General features: G+C 32.4%; 1 protein-coding gene across 7 annotated transcripts in view; it reads left to right on the forward strand.

Annotated features, from left to right (window-relative positions):
* The first annotated feature begins 821 nt into the window (after window positions 1–821).
* Window positions 822–21201, forward strand: part of LOC141451219 (uncharacterized) — a 61334-nt gene continuing 40954 nt past the window's right edge. The window contains exons 1-6 of one of the 7 annotated variants that reach the window (XM_074122427.1): window positions 822–974; window positions 7088–7322; window positions 7409–10823; window positions 11735–11964; window positions 12660–12747; window positions 13607–13772. In XM_074122427.1, coding sequence (XP_073978528.1) covers window positions 13640–13772 — 133 coding nt within the window. In that variant the 5' untranslated portion in view covers window positions 822–974; window positions 7088–7322; window positions 7409–10823; ... (1 more) ...; window positions 12660–12747; window positions 13607–13639. Of the gene's footprint in view, window positions 1059–7087; window positions 7323–7408; window positions 10824–11734; window positions 11965–12659; window positions 12748–13606; window positions 13773–14580; window positions 14721–21201 lie in introns of those variants that run through there. The other 6 variants (XM_074122426.1, XM_074122425.1, XM_074122428.1 and 3 more) reach the window with 6 other exon arrangements.

Genomic DNA, 21201 nt, shown 5'->3' on the forward strand with positions numbered 1-21201 from the left:
CGCACAATAATATTAAATAATAATCAAAACGGAAGTAGAGAACTTTGCAACTGCAACAGTCTTCGAAAAACGGCAGTCTCTGATTTAATTCTTGAACGTTCAGGCTTCATTTATTCGAAAAGCAAGTCATTCAAAATCTGCATTTTTATGCTTAATATAGGCATTATAAAATATTAATAAATGTAATGTTTGGTTTTAAGAAAAAGTTTGGATAGACTTAGGGTTTAATAGAAAGCCTCTGCTTCCGATTTAAAGATGAAGTGTGCACTAGTAATGCACTTATCCTTTGTGTTGAGGGCAGTGTTGGCCATTATTTTTCAGTTAATTTGTATAACTAGTCGTTTACTATTACAACTAATTGTTCAGAAATAGTTGAACACTATAACTGGTAACTAATGTGTCTGAATTATAACTGCGGACTTAATAATTGTTGACTTCGCCGGAGTTGAAAGCGATTATCTTGAAGTTTAAACAAGAAAATCGATTTATTCTTTAGGACTAGTGAGCTCTAGCAGCCAGGTCAGCTGCAGTAAACTACCTCTTCAAGTAGAGTACTAGTTTTGGGATTCTACACTTAAACGTACACCCATATAAGAGATCTGCACCCTTACAATCCACCTCGGATTTGAGGCTGTTACCATTTTCAAAATAATAATAATAAAAATTATTTTTTATTACGATTTCCTCCCTTGAGTATACAGTTTGAACAATAAAAATAAACTTCCAAGCAATATGAAACTGTTCACCATCTATAGTTTGCTATTTCCTATCAAGACGGCTATACTCAGTGCTGTATTACAACTAGTGTGATGTTCAATATATTGAAATAGCTGCCCATTAAATTAATCGAATCGTAACACTATTAAGTGCGCGCGCTTCATATAAGATTTTTTTATTAGGTTATAAAGTGTTTGAACTGTTTATGGTGAATCTTGGCCAAGAGTGTTTATGACCCACTATTACTTTATCCTCTTGTGAGTTAGTATAAGTGTTATTTTCTAACGTTTTTTCCATTAACTGGATGATTACATATTTATAGGATAATAAATTCTGTACAGGTTAGATTTACTATAATCTTGTTGGTATAGTTCAAGATGAAATCGTTTCTTCTGAAGGGATTTATTTCAGTGCTTGCTGTTAGTTATATTTTGAAATCTAAACAAAATGTAACATCAAATGAAGGAGGGAATTAACTGAGTAGTTGGCGTACTTGAGTTCCAAACCAGCTGCCAGCCCTTAGAGAAGCTCTTTCCCTTAGGACTGTGATTTCTTTAACAAGATGTAGCAAAAAAAACCATTCACATCAATCTGAATGAAACAGTAAACAATAAAATGAGGCAATAATTACTTTATAAAGGTGATTAATTTGCTATTTGTTTCGAATCGCTTGTTGGAGATAGGGAAAATTCAATTCGGCAAGGTGTAATAGTAAAAATATTGACAAGTTCTCAGTGAATCTTGGAGATAAAATCCAGTTTTTATGTTTAGGAATTATTGATTCAAAGTCGCGGGTCAAACCAAATGAAAAATAGCTCTTATGACTAACAAACTTGCAAATACAATATACTATAAGTCCAAACAATACTTAAGCTTTTTTAAATTTTTCATGTATTTAATTTTTTTTGTTTGCTTTAAAGGAATTCTAGAGTCCCAAACTGATTTTCGGGGAGAACTCAATTTCAAGATTCACACACTTACTCAATTCTTGAAAGCTGTAGTATCTGAAATTAAAGCTTAGACAATTCTTAACTCTTTGGGAGGCCTTAATATTCTCGCGCCCAATAATCTTTTTGAAGTTATGCAACAATGCTCCCTCTCCTTCTTCGAATTGAAAACATTTAGGGAAATAATTCGAAAACTATGAAACACAGTAAGCTCTAAAAAACAGGCAGGGATAAGCATGTTCTCTATCTAAAACCAAACAAGTTAGAGTGACTAATGTGGTTGCTAAGAAAACTTTGTAGAGATTAAGGCTGTACTTCATTTTGAGTGCACTGGAATGCCATTTTAAGAGAATTTTCAGTCATATGCAAGTTAATGTAATGGAGTTATCGTAAATGAATTACAAAGTGCAAACAGCACTAAGTTATTAATTGCCCATATTTCGGTAAAGGTCTGTTAATAATATTTTAAGTTAAGAGTAACATTTGTAGATAGGGAACAGTTAGATAATTTGATGGCGATAAATAACAATGTAGGTACCATATTAATAGAGAGGAGATGGTGTATGATGGCGTAGGATGAGTGAACTGCGGGAGGGTGAGGGCCAGCCATAATATTTATGGTTTGTGGTCAGCCAGTGTTCTGCTACTAAATAACGACAAGATCCCTGGGTAACACTGTTACACTGGAAACGACGTATTTATCGCCATTGGCCCCTTGTATTTCATTGTGTTCTGATTTGTGTTGCCCTGTACACCAGTCACTAAGAGAGAGAGAGAGAGGGAATCGGCGAGAGTTCCGGACTACGTATGAAGCTGTAACCATCAGGATGGTCATTGTGGTGTCGCCAGTGGCTAGCCGACATGTGCACATTGTTTTGTGCTTACATACCACGCCAACAGATAATATTACCAAGCATTCTGTGCTTAATCACTTCAACTATAATCAACATAATTTGGAGTTGTTTTTTTTTTGATAATTTAATACATAATTAACCATACAAAAAAGCAATGCGCATGTCAACAACCTTTCAACAAGTGTTTATTTTAGAAATCAAATTCAATTGTGACTGATATGACTTTCAGTGACTAATTGATTTAAGCTCGATTGTTAACATTCGTAGTTGCAACTAAATTCGTATGGAAAGTTTAATTTTTCATTCCTTTTAAAAATATTGTCTTCCTATATTATGTCTATATTTTTCTCCACCTTACACAAGCAAAAGATGAACCACGATGCAAATTTGAATTTAAAAGTGGGTCAATAAAGATAGAAAAAAAAAAAAAAAAACTGCTTGGCAATAAATAAGCTTCGAAATGTCGCCAAAAAATAGAAAAGAATATAAGAAGCATTTAGAAGAAAGAGGGACAGCGCATTCTACATCACTACTTTGTAGGGGAGTAAAATTTGGTTTGGGTCTAATATCCTCAGAAGTTTTTCCAATAAAGGAAGGAAACTTTTGATTCATAACAAGAATTTTCTAGTAATCTGTGCCAAATATATAGGATTCATGCTTTATAAACCTTTTATTGTTTTGTTTCCTTTGAATGGAATGAACATATCCATTCATTTTGAAATAATAAACACACATGAAGAAAGGTGTAGTATACTATTTGCATCATTAAAGCGTTAAATATTAGTATTAGAACATTAAGAAACGTATTAAATTTGCCAATCTCACTTTGATCCAATCAATACAAAATTAATCTATACAGATGTGATTCTTTTCTCAAATTGTCAATTTTCTCAAATATAATTTGAAAGTAGATTCTGTCTTTATATAATTCATAAATACAACTTAACATTACAATTTATAGTTAGTTACCTTCTTCACAATTTCTATGATATTAATTTGTAAGTCAAACGAATACAGTGTATTATTCTAGCTGAACGCAATTCTTTTAAAAATCATCCGTGACCTGTTTTCGTGATGTAGTTAAAATTTTTCATCATTCAAGATTATATCTATAGTTTTAAGAGATGGAATGAAATTTTTACCATTACATTTTATAAAATTCTAGTTTTTCTTCTCTATTGTGCGAACTCTTAGCCTTACAATGATGTTTACATTGAGCAAATATCTGCTGTGAACATTCATGCGACTTTCTGTAACGGTAAACATAAATTTTCTTCTAAACTTGGAACTTTTGACTAATAATTAATTCTTATTACTTCAGAAGAAATCTAGCAGCCTTCTCTCTCTCAGAAGTTATACTTAAATTGAACTCTAAATCGAATTTTTAATAGAGAAATGTTACAAGTAAAAGTTGTAGATTCATGTGTTTGAGTATCTTAAAAACTATTATTTTAAGGTCTCATTGGTACCTTAAAGATTAAGGTACCTATGGGTACTATTAACACAATCTCCATCGGCATAAAGTCAGCACATTGATATCAGAATCAATCAATAGATTTGCTCCATCAAATTCTTGCCCTGGCAATTCCTAATCACTGCAAAAATGCGAAGGGTATGTAGACATATTCGAAACATGAGATTATAACAGGATTAAATGCGTTCTTTTAATAAAATTTCATGGTCCATGGTGACCTTCTTTTTTAGCTGTTTTTAGCTGTAAATTTTGTTTCATATTGACTCGACTGGTTAAATATTAAACATTTAGCATGATTCTGTGTTTTTTTAAAATTTAGTTTTCCAAACATAGTTTTCTTTAGCCGGTCTTATCTTAGTATTCTTTTTTCTTACCAATTTTTGGTTTGTTTTTAAATCAGTAATAGTTAAAAAACATTCCTTGTCCCTTAACATTCACGATATGGAAGGTTAACCCCAATGTTAATTCCTTTATCTTAAGTAACATGCAAATGGACACAACGTAAAAAAAAAAGCTTCTTTTAACAATCTGCATTCGAATTTTACATTATTGTTATTTGGATTCCGTTCCTACGCCTCTTCAACTCTCTACAATTCTGGAGTTCCACCCACTCACGCTACCATCGATTTGAGCTTTAAATTCTCAGATTACTATTTTTGTTTAGATTATTCTTTTTTCATACATTTTCATTGCAGAATAATAGTGAAATAAAGAAAGTGTAATATTGAACGAGAACATCATTTGCTCATTCTTCCCGTAATCAGTAAATCCATTTCAATAACATTCATGAAAATCAGTTAGACACTACGTTGTTTACAAAAAAAAGGTAACAAGCCTAGAACAATTTTTGCCCATTATTGGCTAAGTTTTTCTCGAAATCTATTTAATTTGCGATCTTGCAAAAAACAATTACCCTTATAAACGAGACTATATTTACCCTATATTTTAAAGAAAATTTGGGAATTTTATTTTTGATAGAAAAAGAGAGAGAGAAAAAAAATGGCCAAATTTAGGAGTTTTTCGTCGTTACGCTTTTTTTGGGGGGCTCCTTTTGACCTTCCGGACGGTTTAAGCTAAATCAGCTCCATCCCATTTTCCATTTCATACTAACTTCTTCTTTAGAGATCTTGAGCGTTCTTGGTGAGCAACACCTACAACACAATATTCATCAAGCTTCTTCTCTGTACCCTTAGGAAATACAGAGATACTTGGTGATGGATGCGTATATCTATATTGGGTTTAGCTTATTCACAGCCAAATTCTACCTCATCATCACTCTCATTCGTTCACATTTGCTCATTATGCATTTCACGAGCAAAATGGCCATTGAAGTAGCCAAATTTAATCTTTAAATTCTCAATAGATTTGTTACTGACTCTAAATCTACAAAAGTTTCTAAAGTATTTCTTTTTAATTTTTTAATCTTTTGTAGCTTGCAGTTAACAGTTTCATCTCGAATAAATTTTGATAATTGATTTTGCCAATGAATGGTATTGATTAAATAATAACAAACAGCAAACTGCTTAAAAAATTAGTTGTATCCCAGCTGTACACGAAATCAGCAGCTAATTATTAAACAATACAGCTACTGAAGTATGTGCCAGACAACTTGAAATATCTGTTTAATTTTAGTCCAAAAATCCTTCCCCATGTATCTCCACAGCGTGTTAAAAGAAACGCACATTTCTTGGCCTGACCAAATTATTATAAACTCAATTGGCCCAAATTAAATATCTTAAAAATAATGTGCGCCTAGAAGAGGCAAATTTTTTGAATAGAAAAAAGAGAAAATAAAACAATAGGAAGTTTTATAGCGAAGGAATTAGCTATGCGGTTAACGTACTGGATTCCCACGCGGAGATCCCGGGTTTGAATCCAGCTGGAGGCTCTTACATTTTTTTCTTCGTAGGAGCTTCTTACAGCTCACTGCCCGGTGATGTACAGTGTTATCTGAGAAAACACTCTCCGGAGGCCGGCAGTACACTGAAAAAAAGCTCTAGGCGCCAATAACCTCAGATGTTGACGCGCCTTAAATTAAAAAAAAAGAAGGTATGGGCGGTAAACTGAATAGTGTAAGGTTTTAGTGAACAGAGAAGATTATATTGTTCAGGAACAAGAGACGATAGCGGCAAGGTTAAGACCCCGTTCTGTTCTTGTGTGTCTCTTACAGTTGAGAGTTGACAATCGACCAGTATCCACTTCTCTTCTACTCCCTTACTGACGACAACTACAACAAGAACTGAATCTCACCCTGCCTACGTAAGTACTCCACTGCTGGCAAGCTGTCCCTGCAACTGACACTTCATTTGTTATTCAAGATCCATCCTCTTCTTCCACAAATACACTCTGTTCATTATTTCCATCTCTGTAATATGTATAGTTGATTTCTCTGCTTCCAGTTCTTCTGCTACCATTAGTGTTGAAACGAAAGATCACTGGATAGTATCCAATCGAGCAATAATGAACGAAATGGATAGTAACTTTAAGGGAAACCAGCTAACTATCCTTAAGCCCGATTTTCTCACATCCATAGTGTCATAGATCTTCAGCAGGGGGGAGACTCTTCTTTCTCACAATCTCTACAAAAAAAACGTCTCTTGTGAACCCAATTATCTAACGATATTTTGAAAAAACCACAGCCCAGCAAGGAACCCAACCAGGAATCTAACTATTAAAACAGCATTTTTATTCACTGACCTACATACTCCAACGACATAGATGATTGGTCTAGTTGTAGTTTAAAATCATTTCCTGCTTAGGTAAATTTAAGTTTCAAGCCTGTAACATTACGTACTTCGTTTGTCACTTCATTTTTCTTTAACTCATTTGGCCGCTACAATTGAATTGTGACTTTTTCTATAACTTTGTTACCAATCAGCTTGAGATCACACAAAAGTTCATCACAAAATCTTGGGTATATAACCAAAAATGTGTTACAATTCCCAATCGTGAATTTGTAGAATAACACTAACTTTTCAACCTTCTTTCATTACAACCAAGTGGTCTGGTGCAAGTAAAACATCAGCCATCTTAATTTTTATAAAGTTAACAACAATAACTGTCCAGATTTTACAATTTGAATTCTCTGTCATTAGGTTGCAGATGTAAAATTTCAAGGAAGTGGGTTTAATAGTAAAAGACTAACAGAAAAGACAAACTTTTCCTGAAAAGGCGCCCGCATCCTGTACACCTCGAGTAAAAGTTTATCCTTCCAACAAGATTATGAAATCATCTAAGACATAATCATATCTTGGCAATAAATTCAATTCAGCTTCCAGCGCCAGGTTTGAGGAAAAAGTGAAGGAAATTTAAGAATAATTTAGTACAAAAGTTAGTATGTAAATTAAAATTTTAATATATATTCTTATATTTATAAAAATCATATTATTACTGATATTAATAAAATATTTAAATAGGTAAAATCAATATTGCTGAAACAGTAGAGGTTACTGAACAAAGCCTGGACCCAATGTGATAAAAGTACCCTTTTCAACAATATTATGCTTAACGCTAACAGTATCAACAACAATACAAGGTGCATTTCCATTTGATTAAGCCACTACAGTTAGGATACGACCGCTTTAGTTTACCAGATGAAGAGGTAGGTAGAGTGTGATGTTCTAACTCCTGTATTCAACATCATGGTTTTCATGATGAACCACGAACGAGGAAATCATTGTCAGCTGTATATGTACAGGTATGTATATAACCTCGGTTTCATGCTCTGTTTAAAAGTGAATTTCTGTGGACTACATTAGCATAAATTTTCTACAAACAGCTTTTATGTTTGTAACTAATTGTGTAAATTTTATTTTTATTTTTTAAGCTGAATATAATAATTATAATAAATTGAGAAATAACTGGATTTCTAATTTGGTCTGTATTAATGCATAAAATATCTACAACATCCTGAAATTGAAATTTATACTTTTTTTTTTTAATTTATTAAGTTATCTATAATCTGTATATACATATATTCAATAAGTAAATCGGGAAATACAATATTAATTGGTACGTGAAGAGCAGGAGGAGAGAAACTACCCAGTGGCAGCACTCTCTGCGGGATATTAATGATGTTTAGGTCTTCAGACCTCAAGGAAGTCGCGGGGCCACTGGCGATTCAGTCTGCGAGGAGGATTGGAGCAAGTGGAGAGAGCAGTATGGAATTTTTGATATTTAATCTTTGCGAGTTGGTGTACGAAGGGGATGTTGAGGTGAAATTTATACATACTTATTTTTAAATATGAACCTGTTTCAGATGGGTTCGACATCTACAGTTAACAAAGTAATTGAATGATATGGTGACATTCTGAAAGAAGTTAGAATGGTTCACCAAAACTCATAATTGGATACCATTATGTTACATTTAAGCTTAATTTGTCTTGAAGCCGTAAATAGATCATTTTTATTAAAATATTCTAAAATCGGCAAATATTTACCGAAACCTTTTAAAATAAATAGATATTTTCTTAACATCCGTCTTATAGACAAGTATGTAGACAATCAAGATCGATTAACTCAACCAATCAAGCTAAATTCCATTCAAATCCTAAAATGAATTACCAGCCTCCTCACGTATAGAAGAACACTACCAGTCCTAAGAAAACCTACTTGCTCAGTTTTATTCGCAAACATTTACCTAAGCAAAGGAAATAAGTGTGAGGATTAACAGTGAGCACCTCACAGCTCTGCCAGTTGGCCATTGTTCCTTCCCAATGTTATGGATACGAATGTACTATATCATGGTCATGGTATTTCTCTCTCTGTTTGTTTACACTCCTTTTCAACAGTGCTTTTTACTTCCTTCATCTTGCTGCCATTTCCTTTTCCGGCTTTTCTTCTCTGGGTGCAACAGGTCTGCATATTTGTGTCTTTTAGTCTATTCAACTAAATTTATTGCCGGTTAAACGGTGCCTATCTCCTGTAGATTTCATTATCTTCTTGATAATTATATCTTTACAATTCTTTCTAATTTGAAAAACTAACCTCCAGTTTTATTAGTCAATAATTATTAAAAAATTAAAATTTTTTGTTTAAAGTTTTAACCATTTAAAGATAAATTAAGCCATTTAAACTTTAGGGTTTTTACTGTATATTTAAGAATTTTCGCATCGTAAGTTTAGCTTAATTCAAATATAATTAATTGTTTTTTAGTTACCCAAATGTTCTTCGTTGATGATAACAAATTATCTATTGGGTAGCTTACAAAACAGGATAATCTAAACTGATAAAAACAACGAATTATGTGTTTTCTTCTATTTTCGATTGTACTTATAAAACCATTAAAACTATGCGTTTGGTAGGATTGGTAGACTCAATTTATTTTCGCCTCTGACATTCCTATTGCAAGCGCGCAAAAGCGCCTTCTCCAGCCACAGAGAATCGGGTATTTTAGAGACAGTTAGTCTCTAGTTCCTTAGTTCGCAAGTCCCACCATTTCGTCAAGGTTAGTCACAAGTGGGATCAAGGCTGGAAGGGCCAGGGCCTTAAAGAGGCCAAAATAAGAACACCGTACGAGACAAAACTCAACACTGATGCAGAGAAAAACCCTGTTGATGACTATTCAAAGCATACAGAAAAGCGGCTGTTGTTCCTAGAAACATTTAAAAAATTGTAGATTATAAAACCAAGTCTTTTATAATAAAATGTTTTAAATTACAAATTTCAATTTTCTTAATTAAAGTAAATGAAATTTCTGAACGTTGGGTCAAAATAATGGAACAGTTTAGGTGGTGGTCTGACCTGGCCGGCCCGTTATATAGACTCAAAAGACTCATTGTTTGTTAGTAGTGCTAGCTTTCATCGGGGGAAAGGATATTAAATTTAGGTTTAGTAAGAGGAGTTCATGTCCAAGAGGAGATGAAAATGAATCTTGAAAAATGGTGTAATGCTATCCGCCATCAAATTTAGCAATTAGAGAAGCTGCTTAAGTAAATTCTTTGTTCCAGAGCTCAACCTACATTATTGATGTAAGTGTTATTAATGAAAAATAATAATTCTATATAATTTTATGGTAACTGCTATTAGCAGCTTCTGCAATTTATATTTTGTATGAAAGTTTAGTTCTATAATTTCAAACTACATATTTATACCTTTTTAAAATGTACAAGCCTTTTTAAAGTTTCAGTTCTCTACATAAAGTGTAACGCAGACGTAAAATACTTTTGAGGAAGCCTCTCGTAATCGTCAGTTATTGGTTAAAATTGATTATTTAATTATTGTTGAGCCTTCTTCCCAATTAATTCACTACATATGACTGACCAGAACTTTTATATATTACCATCGTTCGAAATTTTCCTCTGAGGAAAAGTTTTGCATAGAATTTCATATCAACTCTGGGGCCCGACCCAATTATAACCTTATCAGAAGGTACCGCCTTCTGGTCAACAAGGACCTTGTATTCTGTCACGTTCGCTTGGTTTTTGATTGTACTTTCTGATACCACCAACTATTCAGTTATTCCTGATGCCTGCAAGTCCCATTGCGTTCTCAAATCCCCATCTTCCGTGAGATTACATTGATACCGTGGACGGCTCTTTTACTGATTTCCTGCGGCGTAGCAAAATATGAAGTGCGAGTTTAAATAACTATTGGGCTACATTGATCTAACTTAATTGGTTTCTTTCTTACAGTTGTGGGCATCTAACGGTTTTTTATTATGTAGTTATTAGGATATTATTATAACATATAATTTAAGGAGCATCAACATCTGAGGTTATTGGCGTTCACAGCTTTTTTAGTGCACTTCTCTTTCGTTAAGAAGCTCCTAAGAAATGAAAATCTATGGGCCTGGAGCTGCATTTGAACCTGGAATTTCCATGTGTGAATCGAGTAAGTTAACTATTTAGCTAATTCCTCCTCTCTATTCTTGTTATTAGGCGACTGAGTAGCCAAATGGGTTCTTATCTTTCTATTTCCAACCCACCCTACACAAACAGGTCCTCTCCCAGAAGCAATCGGAAGTTACTGGGAATATCACAAGTTATTCCAGAACTCAAAATATTCCAACCATTCCCTTGAATGTCTCTCCTTAAAGCACCAAACCATGTACTAGCGGAACGAGCACACTGAACTAGTAATAGGTTATCCTGTCACCCCAACACTGTCATCACAATTCTTAACTTAGGAAAGATAACCCAGCATATCTATTAAAACTCTTAATTGCATTCTGCACTGAGGGAGCAGAAACTTTGCGACTCATCCTGAACCCTTTTTTATACGTTTTTAGCTTGGTGGCACTAGTTCTTATCTTTTTAATATTACTCCAAAACAATGTCCTTGTCACAAAATTATTTTTGTAATGATGACCGTTGTTTCAGGACCACTAAACGGTGTTGCAAATCCATTTCTGGCCGTGTTTGTGCTTTCGTGTTTTAGCCTAGACCGCTGCCAGATTATACGAAAAGATTCTCAGCTTATTATAATATTCCTGCTGCTCCTCCTTTAGCCAACAGCATTTAAAATATATCAGTGATCTTAGTCTAAACACCAGTTTCGCAATTGTTCAAACTCTATAACAGTTTGTGCCGGAGTGCTCCTGTGTAGATCCATCAAAGTAGCAACAGATTGTGCCATTACTTTCCTCCTTCAAGAAATATCTTCCCCGGACAACTTACTCTAATTTATTTACTCTTAACGAAACCCTATTTCTTTTTCGTAATAAGTGGTTTAAAGAACAGAATTTGGATAACCATGCATCAACTTTCATACTATGTTAACATGTGCTTCTTTGACTGCTTTAGTGGACCGGTTTACATCGCATCTTGAGACGTTCATCATTGCCCTCTTCGATTGCAGAGAGCTGTAATTAAGTTTAAAAGCTAAAAGCGCTTCCAGGTAGGATATTGGCGTTGTTTTTCATCGCCTTGGGGATTGCTAAACAGACCATGCATTATACTCTGCAAAAGCTTGACATTAACTCCTATCTGAAGGCTCGTCTGCCGTACCACTGCGGCAAAAAGAATATTAACAGGTGAGCTAAAAAAAATTGTAATTTTTAAAATACATCCTTTTATTTATTTCTTTACAAACAATGCTTATAATTATTGGGTAAATTGTAGAAGGGCCAGTCTGAACTGTTGAGAAACCAGAAAAAAACATTCTTGATAAGACTTGGTTGCTACTGGACTTGGTGCCTGAATATTTCTCGTTCCTAATCAGCTTATTATTTGCAATAATTATGGCTGGTGAATCCTCTTCGTTAATAATAATAATAATAATAATAATAATAAACATTAAGCTTAATTATTTTAGAATACCTGAATATATTGACCTTTTTTTTTGTTGCTTTGCTTGGGTGATCAGCCTTGAAATTCTTCTTTTTACATCCTAATCTATCTGTTTATACTCTTAATTTTAAAACTAAGGCTTTTGGAAAGAATTCCACAAATCTTCTCTGAAATTTTTAGTACAGTAGGAGGAGAATGTTTATGACAAGAGTTGTTTTAAGTTCTTTTGAATAAATCATAATTTTCCTCTTTAATTTCCTTACATAAAAAATCAGATACTGATTCAATGAAAATTCATAATCGTCTCTTTCAATGAATTCAAAATTCAAATAAAAACTCGTTTATGTAAACTTGACAAATTTCTAAACTAATTACTGTTCAATATTTAGCCTCTCTGTAGTAGATTAGATGTATGAGCGATAGAAAATTATTGTTATAGGTCGTTGATCCTTCGAAATCTTGAGTAAAAGAAAGAAGTACAGATTTAATATTCGACGATGAAGAAAGACCTAACAATTCGGCAGAAGGTAAAAATAAAGTTTAAAACCCAATCTGACGTTAATTAATATTTCAAATAGAGTTCTGCCGTCATAATCTGAAAGGAAATATTCTAAGAAACATAATTTACTGACTTTTAATTAGTGATTTTTTTTTCGAACTCTAAGAGAAAATAAAAAATGGAGACAGAAAAGAAAGAGAACAAACGATGAATATCCTTTGAAGTGAGAACATCCAAGTAGCGTCCGTTTTCTTTTAAGTCTTTTCCAGTATTAAAATGATTTCTCTGTAGATTTTCAGATCAGTTTTTAAATTAACGATATCGCTTCATTCATAACATCTTTTGATGTTACTTTAATTACATTGCCTTATCATTTAATTACTAGTTACTGGTCTGAAGGGCTATGCCTAAATGTTCGTTCCATCTTATTTTTCGTTAATCTGTATTAAAATTTTTATTCATCTCTACTTGTTCTGTTCGTTAAGAGAATTTACTTCCAAGTACCATGTTTCCATCACCAAATATTTACATAAGAATGTGTATAAGAATATATGGAATGGATTGTGATGGAATCCAAATGAACCTGTTCATGAAAGAAAAGAGATTACCTCAGGAATAAAAAATTACATACAAGTTTCGAAGCTAGCTTACGACGCCTATTCGATTCTTGGTTTCAGGTTCGCTAATAATCTGTCGTTCTCGCGCTTTTTAATTAAAAAACAAATAAAAATAAAATAAATAATTTCTAACCCCTGAAGATGGCTTAAAAACCTAACGAAACAGAATAAAAGAACGTAACGACTTGAAATTTACAATTTCCAGTCAGTTTATTTTCATCTTTTCACATTCTCTTTGCATATTTTGAAGTTGTTTTTGTTGATTTTTAGATCATGAAATTGAAATTATTAAGCTGAAGAGATATGGCTCATAAAGTAAGCAATTTCTACCATAGAATGGAAATTCTAAAAGTTTTTGCTCGGGCGTTTATGAGTTCTACACAGAAGAATGCACTTATTCATTTGCTCACACAGCCACTTACGCTGGAAACGTTTGGTAATTATAATTTAAGTGTGAATGCACTTTATTTCCTCTTATTCTCAGTTTTCGAATTATCATTGGATTGGGTGTATTTTGTAGCGCATCTAATCAATGACTGGCTTCATCAATTCCTTGAATATAGTTTTATGCACAAGGTGTGACTTTGAACTCAAAAATACTGTTTCTTAAGAGAGCTGCTGTTACTCTCTTGAGTGCCGCTGTTCGTACATCTGATGTAGCCACACTTTATTTTATTAAAATTTTATTGCGGGTGAACTTGCAAGCTGTTTCTTATACTTCAAGTACATGGTTGCGTTTTATTGCTTACATCGCTGATTTGTGCTAATCGACTTCAGCGAACAATATTAAATTGAAGATACTTTTCTTTCTCAGCAAGTTAACGAATCCATCACCTCACCACCACAACGGCTTATCCTATGTAAATGTGAAAAGCTGGGTGAGTTGTGAAAGTATTTTCCTTGTTTGGAGGCCTTCATAAGCGCCGAGATGTCTTGCATGAGCATCTAGCATGTCTTTTGCATAAACATTAAGATACCGTGGGCTTAAGTATTTTTGAACTTAACTTTTAAATTCTGTTCTCTTCTAAAAATAATATAATATTAGTCTAAACTTTTTAAAAAAGTAAATTTTAACGCGGCTTTCAGTTTCTGAATGTCTAAGATTTCAAATTTGTCTTTTATAGTACACTCTTTCTCATTTGTTTTTTCAAGAATATAATATATTTATTTCATAGAATGGTATAAGTTGATACGAATTCCCAATTTATTTCAAAATATTGAAAAGTGGGGGTTCTATGTTACAGTTCGAACAATAGAGGAAGGGGCGAGGTCTTGATCCACTAATAGTTTAAATTGGTCTTAGATGGCAAAACTTGGTCGGTTGCGCATAGTGTAACCAACCTTCGGGCATTGTATCTCATGTCGTCCCTAACCAGTCAGCAAGGTAATACATTTTTTTTTCCATGCAATTCTATTTACAAATTTATAATTTTAATTTTTAAACAATGTTAATTTTGTGAGCTCAAGAAGATTAACTGAAATTTGATTTCTTATTAGTAAGTTTAGAAAATTTTGGAGGTGTTATTTCTAAAGAGGAGAGTATAGAATTTGTTCGAGAGTTTGCTAAACCTGCACGTAAAATGAAAATATCACTTGACTCACCGTATGTGAATCGTACAGCGAATCGCCAATTAGGTCCTTTCAATTTTCAGATTTCTTAAGCAATCCCAATTTTTTGTTTTGGAATGATTTAAATATGGTTTAGTAGCTATGAAAATAATAATTGTTGTAATAAATTCAGAAATGATCAGAGTTTAATTAAGACATAAACAATGGTTTCAAAAATTCATAAAAATTTACTAATTTAATTAAAGTTGCGTTGTCAGAGAATTATTTCATGATTTAGAACATGTAATTAAAGTTTGAAACTATTTTTAAGCTTACATGGTACATTCCAACAATTGAAAATACTCCACAATTGAAATACCCGACTCCCAATAAATCTTCACAAATTAAAGTATAGTTTGTTTAATTAAAATTCTTGGTCTAAATATTTGAACTAAACTTACAGTCTTGTATTTTTATTTTTTTAAGTGTATAAAATGAAGGCAGTATTTTTTTCAAATTTTCAAATTACTTGATATTTGAGCATTCAGCCAACAATTCAGTCTATTGTATCAAAATTTATGAATACAAAAAGTAAATTTTTTAGTCTCCAAAATCAAAATACTCATTATTTGGTATTAAATTCCACTTACACTCTCATTCACAAAGGCGTGATACGTTTAGTTGGTAAATTTTTCTCTACATCTTTGATATCCATTTATATTTATGGTCATCAGTTCATCCAGTTGCAGATCCAAGGGCAATTCTTCTGCCTGCCTAACTCATTTTTGGCTTTCTATATCTTCTTTTTCCGACCATTAATTTCATGTAGCTTCTTGGAATGGGGATTCCTCGAACCTCATCCTAACTGTGTGTACAGGTCTTTACACCGCAATCTATCCTATTTCTGCTAGACCTTAATAGACTTGCCCACCCCAATGAAAAACTTCGGATTTTGAATTAGAAAATACTTTGTATGTGAGAATGCTTTGGAAGTGGATTCTTATCAAGCCTCCAGTTTTATCTTTTATCTATGAATCCGTTATATACATATAATCTATAGATGTATAGATAACTGAATTTTGTAATCTTCTTGTAATGTTTAAGTGAGAAAAGTTGTTTACTTTAGGAATCTATACTTCGCTGTGGGTGGCATCCTTAATTAAGAACTATACTTAAACGGCATAGTCATAAAATTCTAGGTCAATTTTGTTTACTCCATCAAAGGGATGTCACTTTTATTTCATTTTATTCTCGCCCAAGGAGCATCAATATCATTGAACATTGATCTAATCAATAATAAAGATGTTTTTCCGATCTGGTATTCGCTCTTGGGGAGGATTATACTTAATGCTTTACTTTTATGTTCAAGTAACTCTTTAATCATTTTGCCCCAGATATCGTTCTAAAGTGGAATACAATGTGATAAGGAGAAGATGTAAATAATGAATTACGTTAAACACATCGTAATGTCATGTCGATGTGGAAATCATTTGTAAGATATACGATGCACGGATAATACAGGGAACCAAATTAGGTTTGAGACCAAAGAATTATTATGTTCAGATTCGTTGTATTTTTCTATTATACTTAAAAGGACATCCTGCATTTCTTAGTGATTTTTAGTTATCCTCTATAGTACGGTGAGAATTTAAGTAGCAGTTTCGAATGTATTTTTAGTTTAATATAAGTTCAAGTTGTTGCAAGATTATCTAACAAAAAAATTTGGGGCGATTACTTGAAAGAGACTTTCTTTTACTTCAATTAATTTAATTTAAAGTTTTCTTGAAACAATTTGTTGGCAAAAAATCAGTAAATTGTTGAAAGCAACTTTCGTTCAAACGATTTTCTTCAAATTTGAAGTTTTATTATTGCTATCTTAGTAGTAATTAGATAGTAAACTAAACTTAAATGAGCCTTAAGAGAAAAGCTTAACCCATTTTTTCTTCCAATAAGAAGCATTTTAGAAGACATGAAAAACCTAACCACTAAGTGTATGAAATGAAATAAGATGAAAGCTATTTATCAAATATTTTAAACAATACACTTAAATATACTTAAATCAGCTAACGCTGTGGCTACAACTATAGACTAAGTCTATAATGTTACAAAAAAAACAAAACCTTTAACCGGTTATCAACTCCAAATACTACAAGACTCTTCACTTTTTAACTATATTCAAAATTATAAAAAATATTCTGTTTTTAAAGTATTCCACTTTTTAATATTTTTTTCCTCAAAACTTTTCTTTTGGTATATTTATCTAACAAACAGTGCATTCACGTTTAATTTCTAGAAAGAATGATTCCTTTAGAAAAAGATAGTACCTTTTAATGGAACAAAAAGAGATTAAATTCATCTTTGTACGAAAGAAATCTCTTTATTATTTCGTAAGATAAACTACCATCTTTGCTCTTGATTTCTTTTTTGTACTTCGACTTGTTTTTTTTTACTAACTTTTCAGAGAAAAGAAGAAAGAATTTCAGAGAAAGAAAGTCAGTTTCTGCTTTCAAGTATCATGATTGATTGTAGGCTAATTGAACTTCAGTTTTTATTCACCCAGTCTAGTTGTTTCGGTTAATATCATTTTTAGGAAGTACAATGAAGGCACTCTGTTAATTGTACAATTCCAAACCATTTCTATTTCTATATTTACTGAAAGAATAAGAAAAATGGAAGTCAGTAAGATAAAATAATGGAAACTTTTATCAGCTATGGTCCTTCGGGAATCTGCAGGTTACATGTGCTTTCTTGAACCTTACTTTGGTTAAATTTATTAACCTCTCGTTGCTATTAACAACATATCGTTCTTTAACTTAAAACATTGTTTTTTTTCCCTTCTCCGTCAACAAAACCCGTTCATTGAATTAATAAAGCTAGGTATTTTTATTGTTTAAAGAAATTAAATTAAAAAAGGCGAACAGTTCTGACCTGAATCTTTGAAGCATGAAATCACCATTTCCTCTAATTCATTCTGACCGATTTTCCGACCTATCACAACACAATTACTTTCAGGCAAGCTTTATTCCATTTAATAAATTGGTATGGATTGCAAACTTCAATCGCTGTAAAAATTTTTATATTAACGATTTAAGTAAAATTGAATTTCTCCGTGATCTGGAATCAAGTACCACATTTTAGGTAATACATTGTATCAAATATTTTTTTTTCCTTCATAGCATTCTAGTTGTTTTATCTTCAATCCCCTCATAATCATTGTAGACTTGAGGCTTTCTTCTTACAGTCTTCTTAGGAGATGCAGGTGGAGAGGATGTGTTGATGTGGTTAAATGAAATTTGAAGAATTAGATTACGTGTTTAAGGATTTTAGAAGTCAGTTAAAGGAAAAGACATGAACGCTTAGATATTGTTAATAACTCATCAAATCAATCAAGGCTTTCTTGGTGCTGAAAAACTTATTAAATGAACTATAGAACTTTCTGCTGAACTTCCTTCGTATTATTTGACTTTTCGTGCATTTAACTGATTTTAATGGCTTCATCTGAGAGATTATTGGTGCCTGGAACTTTTTCCTCTGATAGCTTAGAAAGAAGACTATCTGAGTAAAGGTTGGTGGCTTTTAACCCGCCATAGCAGCGTTCTCTGGATTCCTGGTTTAATCTCTTTCCCTTTTACACGGAATTAAAGTAAAACCACTTAATCAGAAAATTTGAAATAACTCTTTTCATCCAGATTTGCGTCAATTTGTTTTCACAGAAATTCATTATATTCTTGTGACATCTTCTTAAGAAAGTTGTACAGTTGTAGCATTTGGATGTGAAAATGCACAAAAGAGGCTAGGATTTCATTTTCTTTACAAATGTCACAATATGCTCCAGTCATAGTGTTTACACATTATATGCAAATGATTTGGATTTTGAAAACAATTGAATATTTTGAAATCCATCAATCCATTTATTGCTCTTCAGCTTTAAAGAATCTTGGTTGAGATACTTCTTTGACAATGTAATAATAGGTTTTTACAAAGCTGCGATTTCAGTCTTCGTCATACTCTGCAAGAGGGTGATTTGTTTCTTCCCTTCACCCCGAAGATTTATTTCAGTGGCCCCCAACATACTTAATAAGATTCCCTAAATGTACCACCTTATTAAAAATGAATCGCATGTAGAGTAGGTAGTTTTTAATTGCTGGATTGCTTGTTTACAGTTGATGTTATCCACTGAGAAAAGATCTATTTCTTAGCAGCTGAATAAATGAACAAAATATTGACATCACATCTGCGAAAACGGTTCCAATTTTAAAACGGAACCAAATAATTTCCAAAATAAAATAGAATACGTTTTCTCGGAGTGTTTTGTTCTACATTTTTTTAAATAAAAAAAACTAGAAGGAACAGAAAAAGATTAAAAACAATGTGCAAATAAAAAGAAGGGTGGAGCAAAGGCAATCTTCAGCCAAGGCTATGTTGAAATCATTTCCGTACATTGTATTCGCAGTAGTGTGTAAAAGTATTATTGAAATTATTCCACTTATAACGCCCTAAATAATGCATGTGTATATCCTAATATCTATTATATAAAATTTCATTATTATACAGATATATATGGTATATTGTTCCTCTTTAATAGTAATTTAATCTAATTCAATTTAGATCAGATATTCTCTATATTATGATTACATTTATTTTATTAATAACGTTAAAGTGTTTCATTATTTAATTACAAATTAAGTAATTAAATACTAGGTGCTTGTTAAGTTATGTACTCACATTTAGGTTCAAACATAAATTAACCAATGGTAATTTCTGTTGTTTTTCATAGATTAAATTATACTTAATTTCTGTGATTTTCCCCGAATATATATGTAAGATATTTAATTGTAATTTCCACCCCCGTCTTTCTGCGCATGCTCGTAGCTTCGAGTGACGAGTGGGTAGGAAAAAAAGGACAGGTTAGGATTGAAAAGAGTGAAGTGAATTATCGGCTTTGAGTGTCGTTTCTCTTTTCTTTTTCAGGTATTGAAGAATAGTTAAATAATTATGTATTGAAAATTAATGTTTTAAGAATGTTGTTAATGCCAAATAAATCTCTTTTCTTTTTCAGAGAAACTCAGTCTAGTTGTAATTCAACACGCATTATAAAACGGTCGCATTATATATATATATATTTTAAACAAATTGCTATTTTCTTTAAACATAATGTAGAATTGATGTGGATAAATAAATAATAAAACCAATGAGAGAACTCCTGACAAACCCATGTAACATTGAAATTTGGACCAGTATTTAGTGTTTCGCTTCTATGTTAAATAATTCATGTAAATGTACTGATCTCTTTCAAGAATACTAGGTTTGAACAAAAAGTTAATAAACTGTTGAAGTAACGTTGGTCCGATTGTTTAATAAGTTAAGAAAAGAATATTTCTAAACATTTTCTCTTTTTTCTGAATGTAGAATATATAGTGATATAGAAACAGTCGCAGATTACCTCGAACTGCACGACTTCTTCTAATTAATTGATGAAGTTCATGTTGCTTGTGTGGAAGTACTTTCCCGATCATATCGTTGTTTTGTCATTCGAGCATTACCTAATGAGACCAACTAAATGTTAGTCAAAAGAGCATCTACAATAGGCAAAAAAAGTATTTGCACACCCTGTTATTTTAAGGTTTCATATAAAAAAAAATTCGCTTTTTTTCCCAAATTACGTTTATTTAACTTCTTAAATCAAGCTCTATAAGATGATAAATAAAAATATGCAAAAGAGTCAAATAAATTAAGTATAAAGAACATAATGTTATTTTATACTGCAAAAAAAGTATTTGCACAGCTGTAATTTGGGATCTCTTGACATGTAAATAAAACAAATGCCCTAACAAAAGAGGATTAACGTCACCTTTGGTACTGTCTATACTCCCTTTACTAGATTCATTAGTTTTAATTGTGTTTTCAACTAGTGCATTGAGATGGCTCCAAAATCTAGAAAAATTCCTGTGAGTGTGAAACAGGAAGTGCTTATATTACATCGTGCTGGAAACAGTAATAGAGAAATCGGAAATAAAGTAAATTTATCGTTTTTAACAGTGAGGTATATCATTGAAAGAGGAACAACAGAAAATAAACAGCGAACAGGTCGACCAAGAGCCTTAAATGAACGTGAGAGGAGGAAGGTCGTCAAAGACGCACTGAGAAAACCAACTTACAGCGTTCAAAAACTTGCGCATGACCTGGCGTCTTGTTCAGGAAAGACGGTTACACCTCAAACAATAAGAAACGTCCTTCACAATAAAGGCATACGAGGCAGGCGACCCTTAAAAAAGCCATTTATTAGTGAGGTTAATAGGAAAAAACGTCTTGAGTTC

Source organism: Rhodnius prolixus, unplaced genomic scaffold, assembly GCF_049639745.1.
Source record: "Rhodnius prolixus isolate KJV_2025 unplaced genomic scaffold, Rpr scaffold_8, whole genome shotgun sequence".
NCBI lineage: Eukaryota > Metazoa > Arthropoda > Insecta > Hemiptera > Reduviidae > Rhodnius > Rhodnius prolixus.